The sequence below is a fragment of the Epinephelus lanceolatus genome, chromosome 2 (assembly GCF_041903045.1).
Source record: "Epinephelus lanceolatus isolate andai-2023 chromosome 2, ASM4190304v1, whole genome shotgun sequence".
In the NCBI taxonomy this organism is placed as follows: Eukaryota; Metazoa; Chordata; class Actinopteri; order Perciformes; family Serranidae; genus Epinephelus; species Epinephelus lanceolatus.
The window spans coordinates 25,829,247-25,845,612 of NC_135735.1; the positions used below are offsets into that span (position 1 = coordinate 25,829,247).

General features: G+C 40.6%; 1 protein-coding gene across 2 annotated transcripts in view; it reads right to left on the minus strand.

The window, feature by feature from the left end:
- Nucleotides 1–16,366, minus strand: part of phlpp2 (PH domain and leucine rich repeat protein phosphatase 2) — a 47,833-nt gene that overhangs the window by 12,860 nt on the left and 18,607 nt on the right. For both annotated transcript variants that reach the window (XM_033627603.2, XM_078175709.1), the window contains exons 4-8: nt 11,183–11,373; nt 9,093–9,218; nt 4,206–4,360; nt 2,187–2,333; nt 1,125–1,355 (exon numbers count right to left, since the gene is read on the minus strand). In XM_033627603.2, coding sequence (XP_033483494.1) covers nt 1,125–1,355; nt 2,187–2,333; nt 4,206–4,360; nt 9,093–9,218; nt 11,183–11,373 — 850 coding nt within the window. The remainder of the gene's footprint in view (nt 1–1,124; nt 1,356–2,186; nt 2,334–4,205; nt 4,361–9,092; nt 9,219–11,182; nt 11,374–16,366) is intronic.

Sequence of the window (16,366 nt, forward strand, 5' to 3'; positions counted from 1 at the left end):
GCATATATGTGATGGTGGAAATACGACGTGACTTGGGCTTGTCAAAGCTCTGGCCGGCTTACAACACGCCACTTCAGCGTTCCTTTTGGCAGTGCGAATGCAAACAGAAAAAAGCCCTTGAAGGTATGTAGTTCCCAGAGCTGTTTGGTTCAAAATGCCTCGTTTGAATTTTAAGAAAATAGATTAAAAACATTTAAGACACATCAATCACCCAGGTTTAATTAAAAATCTAACCCTGACTTCTAAGTTACTGTGTTTGTTGGAAAACAAACTGGAACCACTCCATTGTCTCGCCCTTTGTTTCACTGGGGGAAAACCTCTATTAACTTTCCTGTCAGATTTGTCTACCCTTGTTTAGCTTCCAACCTATGAAAATGATTTGGACAATAATGAGTAAGGAAATTCTGAGTTCATGACTGTCAGAAAAGGCACTGTGCTGAGATCCAGACCCTCCATCCATGACCCCATCCATCCTGTTAATAAACAACAACTCCTCTTTTATGAGAGCTGCCAGCTCACTAATCCACCACAGATGCACCTTGCCCTTATAAATATAGTCTGCCATTGCCAAACCGCAATTTAACTCCCAAGGTTAAATTATTAGCTGGCTGTGGGTGGAGCAGCGGTTGCTGGTTTGATCCTCAGACTGGGAGGAAAAATCAATAGGTCGAGCTTTCCCTCATTACCCACCATAGAGGTCCCCTTGAGCAAGACACTTAGTCCCCAACTGTTCCTTTGGAGCTGCTAAGAGGCCAAAAAATATCTGCAACTGTAGTTCTAGGTAGCTCCCAGGTGTGAGGAAAGGCAAAGCAGAAAAAAAATCATTTGTATTCAGCAAACCTGGCGTCTAAAAATAAATGTTTACTGAAAAAAAGGTGAGGCTTAGAGGAGGGGTGAGGAAGGGAGGAATGGCTGAGGTTCAGACTAGTATTTGTGTCATTTATTTTTCTTTCAATGCCAGAGGGAGGAAAAAAAGTTACTTATATTAACTAAATAACTTAAAGTGTTTGGGGGGTCCCCTTCACATTACAATTTCCATATTGATCCAACAGAGAAAAAAGAGAGTGAAGAGACTGAGGAAGTACAGAGGCAGAGAGCTGTTTATTCCCTGGCTGGCCTCTTACCGGAGGTCGATGTTTTTCAGGTGGCTCATTTTGGCCAGAGTACACAACTCCAGACTTTCCACTCTGTTCCCAGCCATAGCCAGCTTGTCCACTGCACTCAACCTCTCCAGCACAGCAGGGATGTGAGAGAAGTTGTTGAAGGAGAGCCCTAGGCTGTTGAGCTGGGACAGGCCACCCAGCTCTTCAGGCAGGGAGCTGAGGTGGTTTCCATCCAAAGAAAGCGTCTGCAGGCTACAAGATAAAGAGGAGAAAACAGTCCCGTTTTATTTATTTTATTTATATAATAGAACTAGATGGCACTCAGCTTGTGGTACTTAAAGCCCCCCCCCCCAAAAAAAAAAAAAAAAAATTGAAAAACTCAACAGCAATGTCTCTTTCCAGAAGTCATGACCCGGTTACTAAAATAATCCACAGACCTTGTTGTGAGCAGTTTCATGTAGGAACTATTTTCATTCCACCAAACCATACCTGCCAACCATATCACCACACAGACAACAGCATGTCTCTACGGCTAGTTCTCTTTGCACTTCTGAAGAAGCTTACGTTACAGCTCAGCCGAGGACTACGCCATTAATGTTTAGATTTCACCGTATTATGTGCACAAGCTCCTCCAACAGTAGATGGACGTTTCCTTCTGCACTGTTATGGGGTTGGTGGGTATAGTGCAGTAGAAAGAAAATAGTTACTACATGAAAATGCTCACGTTAAGGTCTGTGGAATTTTTCTCCTTTATGCACTTTGAGCACCACAAGCCGGACGCCATTTAGTACCATTGTATTCGAGAAAAAGCAGACATCTCTCTGGTTGATATCTCCAACACTGCAACTCACACCAAAACAATCTAGATAAATAGCTCTACAAGTAAAGAGAGAACAGAAATTCACAGTGTGGTTGTCTTTTGGATTTACTACTAACAGAAAAACTTGGTGTACTTTTCATGTGCTGCTCATGTGGTTCCAATAGAATTGTGTGCACTGTTTGTTCATATCCTAAGTAATGTATTCATGTACTATGTGTATTGTTTGTATGTAGTGTATGTACATGTGTGTCACTGTGTCACACCTTTGAAGGTTGCCTATCTGCACAGGGACGGTGTGGAGACTGTTACAGGAGAGGTTGAGCTCAGTCAGAGTGAGGATCTCACACACACATTCGGGGAACACACCCAGACGATTGTGAGACAAGTTCAGGCTCTTCAGCTGAGAAAACCTAAAGAAAGAGAAAACAGCATGGAGGAAAAAATTGCCAACCACACTCATTTTGACACCTGCCCAGTTAATTTGCACATATATGATAACAGAAGTGCTGTAACTGTGAGTGAACACCAACATAGTGGGATGTGTCTGACATCACTTTACTATGACCTAAAACTGATCCAGTCCTGCACTGTGCAGAGGGTGAGTAACAAAAGTGATCAGAAATGAAAATGACTGCATTTTTAACATCTAAATCAGCTAATGTTATAAGGCCTAATCAGCCACCAAATTGTTTTTTATTGTGGCCGCCTATGACACAACCTTTGACCCCTAAAGTCACATCCAGCCAAATAACGGGACATCACTGATCAGACAGCGATGTAGGTTAGGATAGCTGCATCGGCGAGGGCCAAGTTATACATTTGGGGGAAGTTTGGTCTGATCAGAGACGGTAAAAATTATGTTGTCAGTGGCTTTACTGCTTGTAAAAAGTTTAAAGTGTGTTTAATTACAGCTCACGGGACTTTTTCTAACAGGTTGAGGCAGGTCTGCATTTAACTTGGAGATAACAGGTAATAGGTCGGCACTGATCTGAGCGGGTTTCAAAACTGCACCTGTGCAGGACTCTGGGGTCCACTACCTGAGAAGGGTGCATAGATAAAAGGCAGTACTTGCATTTTTTCAACCAAACAGCAATCAAAAGCTGCGGTTTACACTACAAGGAACATAAGACACTTTTTGTTTGTTTTTGCCTTCGACAGAAGACGACTGTGATGTTGAGAAAGAGCTGTTAAACACTGGAAGATTCAATGACACAGATGAGCAGCAGTATATTTGCTGGCCTGCCTGCTGTGGTCCACATTTTCAGTGCACTGTCTTGTCTGCAAAGCTACTTGTTGTGTCTCAGGAGAATGCAGTGAACAAGGAATGTGGATGAAAAGAAGATATATGGTACTAACTAACTAACAGCTGAGGCTGAACACCAATCGTTGAGGAAATTAGATACTGCAGATTCATTCCCCACAAGTCCACTGTGGGAGTTTTGTGCTGTTATTTGTGCCTCGGGCTTGCACCATGTTATTAAGATGGCTTTAAAGGCAGCTGGAAAAATCAGTCAGTGTCTCGGCATCCAAGGAAGGACAGTGTTCACATTGGAAAAGTATTCAAATCACCCCGTTGGTAGCATTAGTATTACCAGTGTATGATGTTACCAGATTTAGCTCAGCCAGTCATATGTCTACTACGCTTGATGGGGATAGTTTGGAGTATGTGTTTGTTCATTCGTGGGATGTGTTTCAACTGGCTGTTTAAAATAGAAAAACATCTTATGCATCAATTCTGATTTGTGTGTAGACATTTGCAACACGTGTCCGAGAGATTGGGCTGTGATGTATAAAGTGATGACATGCGGGTGCACAGTCAGATCTTCCACATTAACTCCACCTTCCTCTTGTTCCCCAGGGTGCTGTGAGCAGTGGAGGTGGCTGCTGTGAGTCACAGCGCTGGTCAAAGTACAGACCGTTTCCTTTTATCCATGCATTCTCTCTCTAAATATACAAACCAAAAGGCTACAGCAGCACAGGGTACACAGGGAGAAATTAAAGGCATGTCTTGTTCACTGGATTTAGATCACTGTATATATTATTACAGTCATTTCTCCTGTGCTCAAAGAAAAAAAGAAAGAAACCAGAGGCCGGAGCAAATGGTCAGCTACAAAATAGCACCCAAGAATGCATTAGAGTCTCTCTGTCGTGTAGAAACATATTTCAGCAAGGCAGACACTTTCCACCACAAGGCCATGACCCCTGCTAAATGATGGACTTCTACTGTCTCTCTGTTAGCAAATACTTGTGTAAAATTCTTCGGGTGAAGGATGGGTGATTACCTGGGGAGGTTAAGAAGGCCTCCAGGCCCCTGAAGGCTCATGAAGTTGTGTCTCAGGTTGAGGTGGGTGATATCCTGACAGTAAAATAGATATTCAGGCACTACTTCCAGACTGTAGCAGGACAGGTCCACCAAGCTGACTGTCTGAGACACCACCTACATGCACACACAAACACAGAGTTAAGACAAGAACCTTTATCTGTTTAAAGAGAGTATCAAAATTTTGGCATGTCAGTGTCACATCACATCACATAGCTCATACAGTATGAAATCTAAAAACCTTTACACACATGTTCTGTCAACATCTGCTGAGTTGGCTGCTGCTGTAGTGCAGGTAGAGTAAATTGCAATCAAAATTAAATCCATATTTCCTAAACTAAGAACTCTGCCACATTGAGCAAATTGGTTTGACTTATAAGTTATCCTCTTTTTGTATGATATTGGACTAAAACTCAATTTCAGTGATATCCCCATAAGCATCAATCAAATCCAATCAAGAAAACCAGTATTCTCCCTTGGCCCATTATATCAAGACAATAAAGCTCCTTTCCTTCTTGCAGCCTTGCAATCCAAAGTGCATTGATCAGCACAATCAGGCGGCCACCGCCCTTCTGCCTCACGCCTTGTAATGAATTCCAACTTTAAATCCACCCAACAGCGGGGAGTATTTACCTTAAGAGAGCTGCGACAATGGACAGAGGAAGAAATAAAACTGGGCTCAGATTATGCAAGCAGCCAGCTGCCTTGCCAAGACATTACCTCAGACAGACAATGCCCCAGTTTCCAGTTCAATGGAGTTCTGTCCGTTACTGTCAGACCTTAGCAAACATGTGTAGACATACACTGAGCTGCCAGTTCATTAGTTACACCTATTTAAAGGTAACACTTAAAGGCTGTAGTTTGTGGTGCTGTTGCATTGTGTTGTGTTAGGCTAAGACAGAGTAAGTCCCCAGAGAATGACTATGTGACACACAATGTCCTCACAAGTACCACGGGAGGAGTGTGTGATTACATCTACATGTGTGATTTTGTGTTTGTTTTAGCTTAGTTCAAATCTTGGTCTACTCTCACCATTGTTACAGTACAGTTACACAGCTTCGCGTCACATTTTTCTTGTAAAAATGTAGCTGCACAGAATCCCCCATCATCTCAGAGATGATTGTTTACAGGCCGGGCCATCATTGCAAGCTACTCAGCAGTGTTCGCCCAGTCCAGTCTGAGGACAGTCTCCTCCATTAACTACAGGGCTGCACACTGTGCAGCAACCCAGAAAATGGGACGGCTGCTCAGCAGAGCGTGACATTACGTCACTGCTTTTAGAGATGACAAAGACAAAACTGCTCATCTCCCACAAAACTACTCATCTGCCAGCCCCTTAAAAAAACAATTCCTCTTTAACAAGAGTAATTAAATGACGTGAAAGCAGGACGACGGACATAGGCTGACAAAGAAGAATTTAAAAGGGGTCAAAAGAAAATGAAAGAGTTTTGCTGTTTTAGATGATTTGCATAGCAATTTAAAATCGCGACTGTGAAACACTGTGAAGCAATGTGATCGAATCAGAAGACGAGCAAAGATGACACCAAAAGAAGACAGCTGTTTTGGAAAGGACTAAAATAGCATGAATAGAAGTATAGTGACTTTTAACAGTTACTGTGGTCCTCTCAGTCCTTCATCAATAAGTCATTTCACATCGATTCAATCATTCATACATGCGATCAGATAATTTCTTATTGCTCTGAGAAACCAGGAACTGGTAGTCATATTTGACTACTAATGTGTATTTGGGTAAATATGCCATCACAGGTTAATATATCCATTAACCTTAAAACATGCTTACACCATATCTAGTCCAGTCAGGTTAGATAGCACTTTGATTGGCATCTCCGTTCCTGTTGGCAGTCACACTTGAAATCTCATGATGCCACTGACAGAGACAAAATGTTGCAGTACTTCAGGCTCGTCTGTGAAGTCTCTGACTTTTTAAACTGTAGAGGGCGTCCTTAATCTGGTGTGATGATTACTGAATAATCAGTTACACAATAAATATTATTCACTGAATTAATTAACTGCACAGATGGTTTTAGCTGATGTGTAGTCAGGAATGGACTTTTAATTCAATTTGTACATTATAGGGAAAGTTTACCCCAAAATCAAAAACACATCTTTTCCTCTTACCTGTAGTGCGATTTATCAGTCTAGATTGTTTTGTTGAGTTTTTAAGTGTGCAGATATCGACTGTAGAGATGTCTGCCTTCTCTCAAATATAATGGACGTTAATGGCACTCAGCTTGTGGTGCTTAAACAACTCACAACAACACTTAACAGCAACGTCTCTTTCCAGAAATCATGATCCAGTTACTCAAGATGATTCACAGACTAGTTTTATGTAGGGACTTTTTTCTTTCTACCGTACTACACCAGCTAACAATATCACTGCACAGAAGGAAGCAAGCATCTACTGTTAGCTCACCTAACACCACAGAGCTAGCTAACATTACAGCTCACCTGAGGAGGACATCATTAATGTTTACATCTCGCGCTGTCACAAGCACGAGCCTCTAGTCCATGAGTAGATGCATGTTTATTAATTTGATTTTAGGGTGACCTGTCCCTTTAACAACTAATAAAAGACATAAAAGTGTTACTGGCAAGAGATTGCTGACACCATCTATGTTGTTATCCAAATTCCACCACCAATTTATAGCCTGAGTCTATAAAAGAGGACACATATTGCAAAATTAGACTGCAATTTATTACCGATAGTAACTGATTTTTATTGCATAATTACACAAGACCATAAATTACATGTTTACACAGCAGTCACTTTTCTTGACCTTTCTTTTATAGTTGTCCAGCAAACACTACTTTATCTTTTGTTATATATTAAAGTTCATATTTCCTAAATTGTAATAAAATGTACCAATTGTGAATGAACTGTAAAATTGGTGCATAATTATTTCAAAAATCAAACTAATCTACAATATATTTTACACAGTCTGACTTCCTATAAATATATTTATATCAATAATATATATTATTTCTATATTATACATTACAATTATAAATATACAAAAGTTGATATATTGCTCTATAATGTATCCCCGCGCTCCAGTATTCAGTCCTGTCCTGCAAGTGCACTCTGCGAGCACAAATGTACATGCTGACACACACTCTTATGATTTATGCAATGTAGCATAAACACTGGCCTAGGGCTGGGCGGTATGACCTAAAATTTATATCACGGTATAAATCGAATCCCTTTACGGTAACGGTATATATCGCGGTATAAATTTAAGTGTAAAAGTTATAATAGAAGTGTTTCTGAATGGGTTTTGTAGTCCCTTAGCAAAGCTAAATTGATAAAAAAAAAAAAAAACCAACAACAAAAAAAGCAAAGATATAATGTATTTTTTAGAGCATTTATTGTGCAGAATGCAGATCTCAAAACTCAAAATTAAAACCCAGTACTCTACGGTGCAAAATGTCCCCTGGGATCTATATCAAAAGGTAATTTCCTTCTTTTAGCAAAATCCTAAATGACTGAGTTGTGTTTTTTCCACCTGGACCTTTATGCTCTGCCATTTCTCCTCTAATCATCACGCTGTAACCTGTGACAGGCTGTTATGATACCACAACTATCACACATTCACATATGGAGTTTTTTGTGGAGCCCCTAGCGTCACATAGGTTTACATTACCAAAGGTTTATGACAAACTCTCTTGCCGAAAACCACTGTGTGCGCACGGCGAGAGAGGAGAGGGAGAGGCGCTGTGCTGCTGCCAGAGGAGACACTGAATGAGTTCCCTCTGAGCGGTAAGTCGCTAAAAGAGTCTGAGAAGTCCGGGGCTGTTCATAAGACATTAACTCACTCACTCACAAGTTCTCCAGCAACACATGTTGCACGTGCTACGCTAAATCACGGACGTGAACCAACTCCTCTTGCTCCGCTGTCTCTGTGCTCGCAGCCATTTTCACACTGAGGCAGGTGCGATGACGTCATCAACGATAGGACGGTAGAGCGCAAATCTCTACCGTGGGCCAAATTTATATCATTTCTACCGTCTACCGCATATACCGTGCAGCCCTACACTGGCCCAAATCCACCAAAAACCTTCATCAGTCATCATCCTCAGTCTCCATAGAAACCTCTCGTCTAAGTCTCAGCCTAAACACAGTGCACTAACAGGCTACTCTAACCCAGTAATCCATACCACCATGGTAGAGAGAGATCCTGGACTTAGCATGAATCTGCAACTAATTGGATTTTCTTTCTCTTTTTTTCAGTTGGCTTTCTCCTTCCATGGCTAATTGTATGCTGGCTCGGCCTCAGTGGAGGCTCTCACAGAGGCTGTTCAGCTCCAGGAAGGAGCTGCGGTACAATAGCCATTAATTAGGATATTAGAGACAAAGCAGGCTGAGCAGAACAGAAACAATGAATTTTTTGAAGAACAGCTGTGAAGACCTGGCAAGATTTTCTGAAAGACACACAGCATACAACACAAATACAAAAATGTGTTTGGGTCATTTAGCATCTTCTGATCCACGGTGATTTATGTAACAAAAGCTCTACTGCTAAGGGCCTTTATGGCAAAAAAAAACAAAACCTCAATAAAAGTGAATAGAGGTATGCTGCTCAATCAATGCCAGACACCGCTGAGAGTCTGCCTCTGTGGAGCCAATCAGACACACTCAGAGAGGCAGCGGTTTCTGATTGGACGGCTCAACAGGCAGAAGGCAACTGTAGTCCTAACATCTAATCTCTGATTTAAGTACAAGCCCAGAGGGACTAACTGGAAACAAACAAACTGCTGCGGAGAGAAAACATGGGAGACACAAGCTGGGTCCTGCACACACAGTGACACACACTCTTTGTCTCTTGCTTACTTTTGATGCCTGCCGATGCCATCGCTGGTAGTCTGCGAGTGTGTCGAAGTTGACAAAGTATGTCTGGGCCTGTGATCCGGCTGAGCTGAACATCAGGCAGTGCTGCCTCCGCTTCACCTCCTCCACCTCAATATAAAGGAAATACACAGATACAATGAGGAGGACACACATTGAGAAAACACAAATGGAAAATGATGATTATCATGACTCATTATTGCAAGATATTGGTAAAAGACTAGATTTTCACAAAGTTATATACTAGTCAGCATTGTTTTTCTTACTGTTCCTCCCTAGATTTGATAGAAGACCCTCGACCGTACATGTGCTAACCTGTTCACTTCAACTGTGTGTGCCAGAGGGTTTGTGGACAAAAGTGAAGCGTTATAACTAATCTATTGTGAATGCACACCTGAGGTTTACCACTAAAAATCATATCTGATATCATATCAAAATCATTAAGTGAACATTTTGCTCTCAGTTGATACAAAGTGAGAGGAAATGGTGCCATGCTCTGTTGTACTGACGGCCTACTGGACCAAAAACCAATTTCTCCGACAGCCTGTTATCCCAAAAACAAATACCCATTGCTCCAAAGTCATTTTTCTCCAAAAATACACACTTCCTGAAGCTAAGTTAAGTTTCTCAACTGAATTTGAGCCACTGATCCCTGGTGTTTTTAGCGACTCTTCGGGGCGTTTCCCACAGGATTGAGCCCGGTTTTCCAGTGGCTTTTTTCCTACCAAACATAGATGTTTAAGCAAAAACATGATCTTTTCATAACCATAACTAGGTGTTGTTTTGCCTAAACCAAACCACATGTTCACCACAGCCTTAAAGCAAAGTTTCAATGCTACAAAATAATGTACAAATGTATTGTATCCGTGGTTTACAGAAACGTACAATGTGAACATTTTTACTTGCAATTGGGTTGTGTAAATGCAGGGAGTGTGGTTGTTTTTTTGGGTTTTTTGGAAAAAACGGGACGGGAAGCAATGAGCATTTGTTTTGGGGGATAACAGCCTGTCACAGAAATGAGCTTTCAATCCAATGGGACATTTTTTGGACTAGATATTGGCTGTCGGAATGATGGGCAGTCCCCCAGGAACAAGGGAAGGGTGCCATGTTTATTTCTAGTTCATTTTTTCTGCACATATACATATATATATAAAAAAAGAGAGTAAGAAATAAAAAAAAAAGTTTAAACATTGTGCAAGAGAGGTTAGAAGCCAAATATGGTTTACGTAGATACTTCCCCTATTAGTTAGCAATAGTCATGCTTGAAGAAAGAAAAAAGATAAAAACACAGACTGTGTGATTCATCAATGTTTCAAGACTAAGCAGTAATATAAAATTAATAGAAATGTACAATTACCAAAGAGTTTGTTCACAAGTTGCATTACAATGAAATCCATGTAGTGTCATAAATCTTTGCTGATTAGAGTCCTCTAAGATGTTTTTTGAATAATGAGAATGTAGATGTTGATTGTTATGATGGAAGTAGGTTGTTCCAAAGAGATGGCACTCTGTATTTTAATGAATATTAATTAAGGCAAGTCTGCCAATAGTCCCTGTCTGAACACAAACTAGGGAAGTTGAAGTTACATAGCATGCATCTACCAGGCTGCAGTAGATGGCGTGGAGATTTTAAAGCATTTTATGGTGGATTTCTTTCAAATTCAGCACAGGTATGGTAATGTGTACAAAGAATCTGCACTGTCTATAGCTTTAAAGCTTTGAGATCAGAGGTTCTCAACTATTTTCCATCACGGTATTCCAATAAAAAGATTATTTTTTATTGGTTTTCTGTCCGTGGTTCAAGGTAAATGTAAAATCAGCTGCTGTATTGTATTTAGTTGTATACATTCTGCGGCCTACACAGCACACAGTAAAGGCTATTTTGCTTTAGACGATACAGTCTGCATGTAAAGTAGTGCGTCATCTTTTTAACTATTCAGCACTATGCAGCCGTCCAACCCAGCTGTGTTGTTACAGTGTATCTACACACAGCCTGTAGTGTGGACTCTACCCAGGGGACAGTGAAAGGTTGACACCTCTTCAGGTTATCTGTTCTCCAAACACTGAACTCTTACCTTTCCCCCCACCAGGGGCAGGATGTGCATCTTTCCAGTCAGGCTGTCTTTGACGGAGGCCACGATTAAACAGGTGCCGCAGAGGATGACCTGCCGCTCTGCCCACTTGTGCAGCTGCGACTTGCCCTTCCTGACGCTGAATACGCCTTTCAGCAGGGTCCGCTCCTGCTGGTCTGCATTCACTGGACGCTCTGGAGGGAAAAGCCCACACACAGAGGTTAGTGTAGATCTTCAGACATTGATCTAATATGCAAGAACTCCTAAGTCCCCTGTGATAAACAAATTCAGCTAATTAACAGCAAATGTCATAAGCTGGAAACTTCCAGAAAATGAGGTCATACAGATACTCGCAGGTCAGTATGATATCACCTATGGATTAGTCAGCTCCTTAGCTTTGTAATTCCTGGAACTGATCTATCATTGTCACTTAATATGGACACTGCCCTATTATCTCATATACTGTGGATAGATAACAAGTTTGATCTTAGAGTAAGGTGAAGAAAGTTTCTCCATTAAACTCCGTTATTATATACCCCACACCTTGCTGGGAACTGTGTTTGGGAATGGTTATATTCAAACTTCCTAAGAATTTAATCTCTTTCTCTCTCTGGCTGAGCCAATCATCTGCATTCATGTTTGTCATGTGTTGCAAGTAGATACACGAGAAGACAGAGTGCAGTAAGTTAACAGTCAGGATGAGGTTAAATAAAGCAAAACTATAGCTTTGGGTCAAGGGTTGGGTCAGGGGCCTCATTACAGAAACTTCCTGAGTCTGAAATCCTATCTTATCTCAATTTAGGATGACATCCAGGGTTTTTGGTATTACAGAAACATGATTCCTTATTGCATTTAGGGAAAACCCTATCTTCTCTTGGGAAAGAAATTAAGCATTTACAGAACTGTCCTAACTTAGGGACTTTACTAGTTAGGAATCTTAAGTTAGGATGGCATTGACCCTGTCCTAATTCAAAATAACTGGCAAAAATGGCAGCACCACTTTTGTTGGGTCTGTATGGCAGTTCGGGCTGCAACTAATGATTATTTTTCAGTATCAATGCATCTGTCAGTTATTTTCTTGATTACTTAAGTAGTTGTTTGGGCTACAAAATGTCAGAAAATAGTAAAAATTTTCGATTGGTGTTTCCCAAAGCCCAGGATGACATCTTCTTTGTTGTGTTTTGTCAACAACCCAAAGATATTCAGTTTACTGTCATAAAAGAGTGAGGAAACCAGAAAATATTTACATTTAAGGGGCTGGAATCAGAGAATTTGACTTATTAGTTACCGATTAATTCAATAGTTGACAACTAATTGCATAATCCTTGCAGCAGAGGATGGGAGACAACAGGAACACAGAAATATAAATCACAATTCAAACTGCATGGTGACACTTAAAATTTTCTGGGCCATGGATTAATGGGTGTCTATTGACAGGCAAGATGATTCATTTTGAATTAGATCGATGTGCTATGAAGCTTACAAGGATGCATGCGGCTCTGCCAGTGGTCGTAAAGATGATAGATGCACTTTGGTTTTTTTGTTAAGGGTAACTTCCAGCCTGAAGCTGAAGGTCTGTCCTAAACATCTCAGAATTGCATCTCATGCGCCTCACAGAGGTCACCTGAGCAATCTGAACTCTCAAAAAATTGAACGCCACTCTTTTTTTTGTTCATGATGATGACAAGTGAGAGCTGTTGATATCATGGCCTGTCCATCTCAAGTAGGTCCATTCTACACATTTTAAATATTGATGCAGGCATGACACAAGGAGTCCTGACTGAATTGAATTTACAGTTATAGTCAGAACTTCGTGAAGGTATACTATGCAGGAGTTGTCTGTTACTGTAAAGTGAAAGTGAAAGACGGCCCCAGACTAACTCTCATTTTGGAACGAGCTTTGTCTGCTTGTTGTTTCGCCTTGCTACATAATTGCATTCTTTCAGCACTGTGTCTGGGATTTTCTAGAGTCCCAAGCTCACCTGGGTGCTGTGCCCATGGAACATCCTAAACACAGCAAAATAAGAAGAAAATAAGACTTTTTTTTAATATTGCATAGTAGGAGTATATAGGAGTTCTGAGTTAGGATAGGGAGTAGGAATGAGTTTAAGAATTGCTTCTGTAATAGGAAGATAGGATCTGTCCTAGTTCTGAAACTTAAGATAAGATAAGCAGTTAAGATATTTTTCTTTAATGAGGCCCCAGGTCTAGGTTGGCAGTAGCAGTGAGGTTTAATCAGGTTGGTAGTTGAAGATGAGGATATGGGCAGATGTCAGTTTTAGGGCTAAACAGAGGTCTAAGCCATAGTGTCTCAATAAAAGATGCAGATAGATGGTGATGCCAGATTCAGGCCTGAGTTCACAGCCAGTGCAGGATGCTAAGCTATAGTATCTCAATTGATCTTTGCAATTAAGGATTCAAGCCCCTCTCTCTTTCCTCCCATTCCTCCTCCCTTTCTTTATAGATCAAACTTGGATCTGTGAAATCACCACACCCGTCAGTACATCAGAGCTAAGGTGCGGGAAACTATTAAGGTGTCCTATGACTGTTGTATGAACACGTATCTATCAATCTATCTCTTCCTCCTTTCTCTCTCTCACTCCATCGCTATCCTAACCTAGCAGAAGCACCAGTCATATTGATGAATGAGTCAGGGTTTTGTCACATTAAATTTCACTCTTTTCAATTAAATTATTCCAACTTGCACAGCAGGCAGCTTTAGCTGGCCAGTGCTGAAGGATGCATCAGACAGCAGTGCTAGTGTCTCTGCCAGGCTTCAAGTGCACTCAGGTTAATGGCGGGTCAAATAAGCACGGAGGAGACACTGCCTCAGCCTCTTGTCCTCTGTTGTTAAATTTTTCTCAAACCAACTTATGCTGCCTCCCACTCAGAGGCTCTCATTGGCAATCCGCTCTCTCTCCCTCGTCCTGTCTGACTCGCTCTTCCTCTCCACCTTCCCTTTCACTTCACAAGGGCATCCAAATGAAATGAAAGGCTGCTCATGTTTTTCTTCGCCAGGGAAACTCATAATGAACAAGCCAAGTGCTTCTGACAACAAATTGGCTGGCTGGTGGATCAATAGTAGTGACTGATCCTTGGGCATGCCCTCACTCAAAGAGAAAATTAGAGAGACAAACCCTCACAGGGTCATTGAGGGGTAGTATGGACCTGTGTGAAAGTGGGAAAACACCTGGACATGGAGCAAACCACAGTGCTTTTTTGATACGAACTGTGATGTCAGTTGGCAGTGAATGTTTGCTCAGATTTGTACTCTTTTATACTTACTTTTTGACAAGACCTTGACTTAAAATCATCGTTTTAGACTGTACTGTATTGAGGCAAAGTTTTTGTATGGCTGCTTGTGTTTTAACTCACTAATTTAACATTTGAGAAGATTATCTTGTTTAATAAAACAAAGAGTTTTGTTGGAAGACGTGTTTATATTCATCCATGAAAGGGATCAAAAAGCAATAAACATTTCAAACGACACCCCTCCCTCCTGCACAATTAGAAAGAAGTGTGATTTCTGTGTCATGCCCTTCCTGTGTATCACTGCAAGGAGACAAGGAATTACTATCACGAACTGATGCTCAAATCCATGCAAGGAATCCACACACAAATCCCTTCTCTGTATGTCAAATACAAAAAAAATATCATTGCATACTTCATTAGAATATTTGTAATTGTAGTTTACTGTCAACAACATCAAAGGTTTACAGAATATAGCTGACAGCAGAGAGAGTAAATTAGAAGAAACCAAAAATAATATATTCATTAAAACGAGTAATTAAGCAAAACACTCGCCCACTGCAGTACACACATCAATAAACTCGTCATCACGCACCCACTCGCAACGAACTGACACAGGTTGACAAGATGCTCTCAGTGGCTTCACAGTATAACACCAGAAACAAGCACACTTAGCTTTGTTATGTTGTCAGCGGGCTACACTCTTAAGAGCACTACCTGCAGGAGACTAACAAACAGTCTGGTGTATAGCTATAACTGGTCCATAATGCAAGAAAGAATCCTTAAATGACCCTAAAACCAGTAACAAGTGGTTTTGTTGAAGATTTTCGAAGTTATCTTCCATTTTTTCCACAAGTCATATCTTAATCTACTAGTTATAAACTCTTGTACCTTCACCCTTCTCTGACATTACACCACCTTATTATTACAAAGCTTATCTGGATTCCTATGTCACCGGTCATCTAACAATACGCGTGGAACTATTTGAAAATTATCCTGGCCAAATAGTTACGATTCACCATATTATCCCAATATTCATGAAAATATGTTTAAAAGTCTTAAATATGCACTAAAACAGAAGTGAAAGAAACAAATATTTTTATTGCATCACAGATAGGACACACACCTTTTTTGGCGAACATCCTTTTTAGTGTAATGGCGTGTTTGAAATGGCATCTTTCAATATGAAATAAGCAAATGCTTGATGGAGACACGATTTTTTAAGGTTTGTGCATGGGCAGTCTGTTTTTGCAGAGTTTCGCCCAGAAGTCTATTTGGTTGCTGCTGGACATGATGTTCACAATTATCCTAATAATATATATTCACTATGATCAACTAAGCAATTAAACCATATATCATAGTATCCCTATGTAACAAAGAAACGTATGAAGCAGAACATCAATTATTTGTGCATCCGTGTGAAAATTAGCGTACAAATACAGCATCACTCACTCACAACTCGCATCACACACTCACAACAGTCCCTTTTGCTCACAAAAGAGTAGAGCTGAAATGATGGACTGAAAATTAATCTGCAACTTTCAATAATGGATTAATTATTTGAGCCATTAAAAAAGCTACAATGTTTGTTCTCGCAAATACAACGTAAGGCTTTTCAGAGAAGTCCAAAGGACCAACAAAATTATACCTGAATCAAACAAGTTGTTTGCTGGAGCAATGGGTGAGAAATACACACAATATGCACACAAAAATGCACATTCCAATTCATGTTGTGATCGTACAGGCTTCCATGCATACATAAGGATGGAAATCGGAGGCGGTTCCAGTTGGGAACCGGCTCCAAATTGTCTGACCCATTGGAATCGTATGAATACAGGTTTATCAGTGCCTTTTTTATTGATGCTATGATGTTTTTCTGACAGTTGCAAAATAATGACATCAAACATCAATGCGTCTACTCTGCTGAAACAAGAAGGA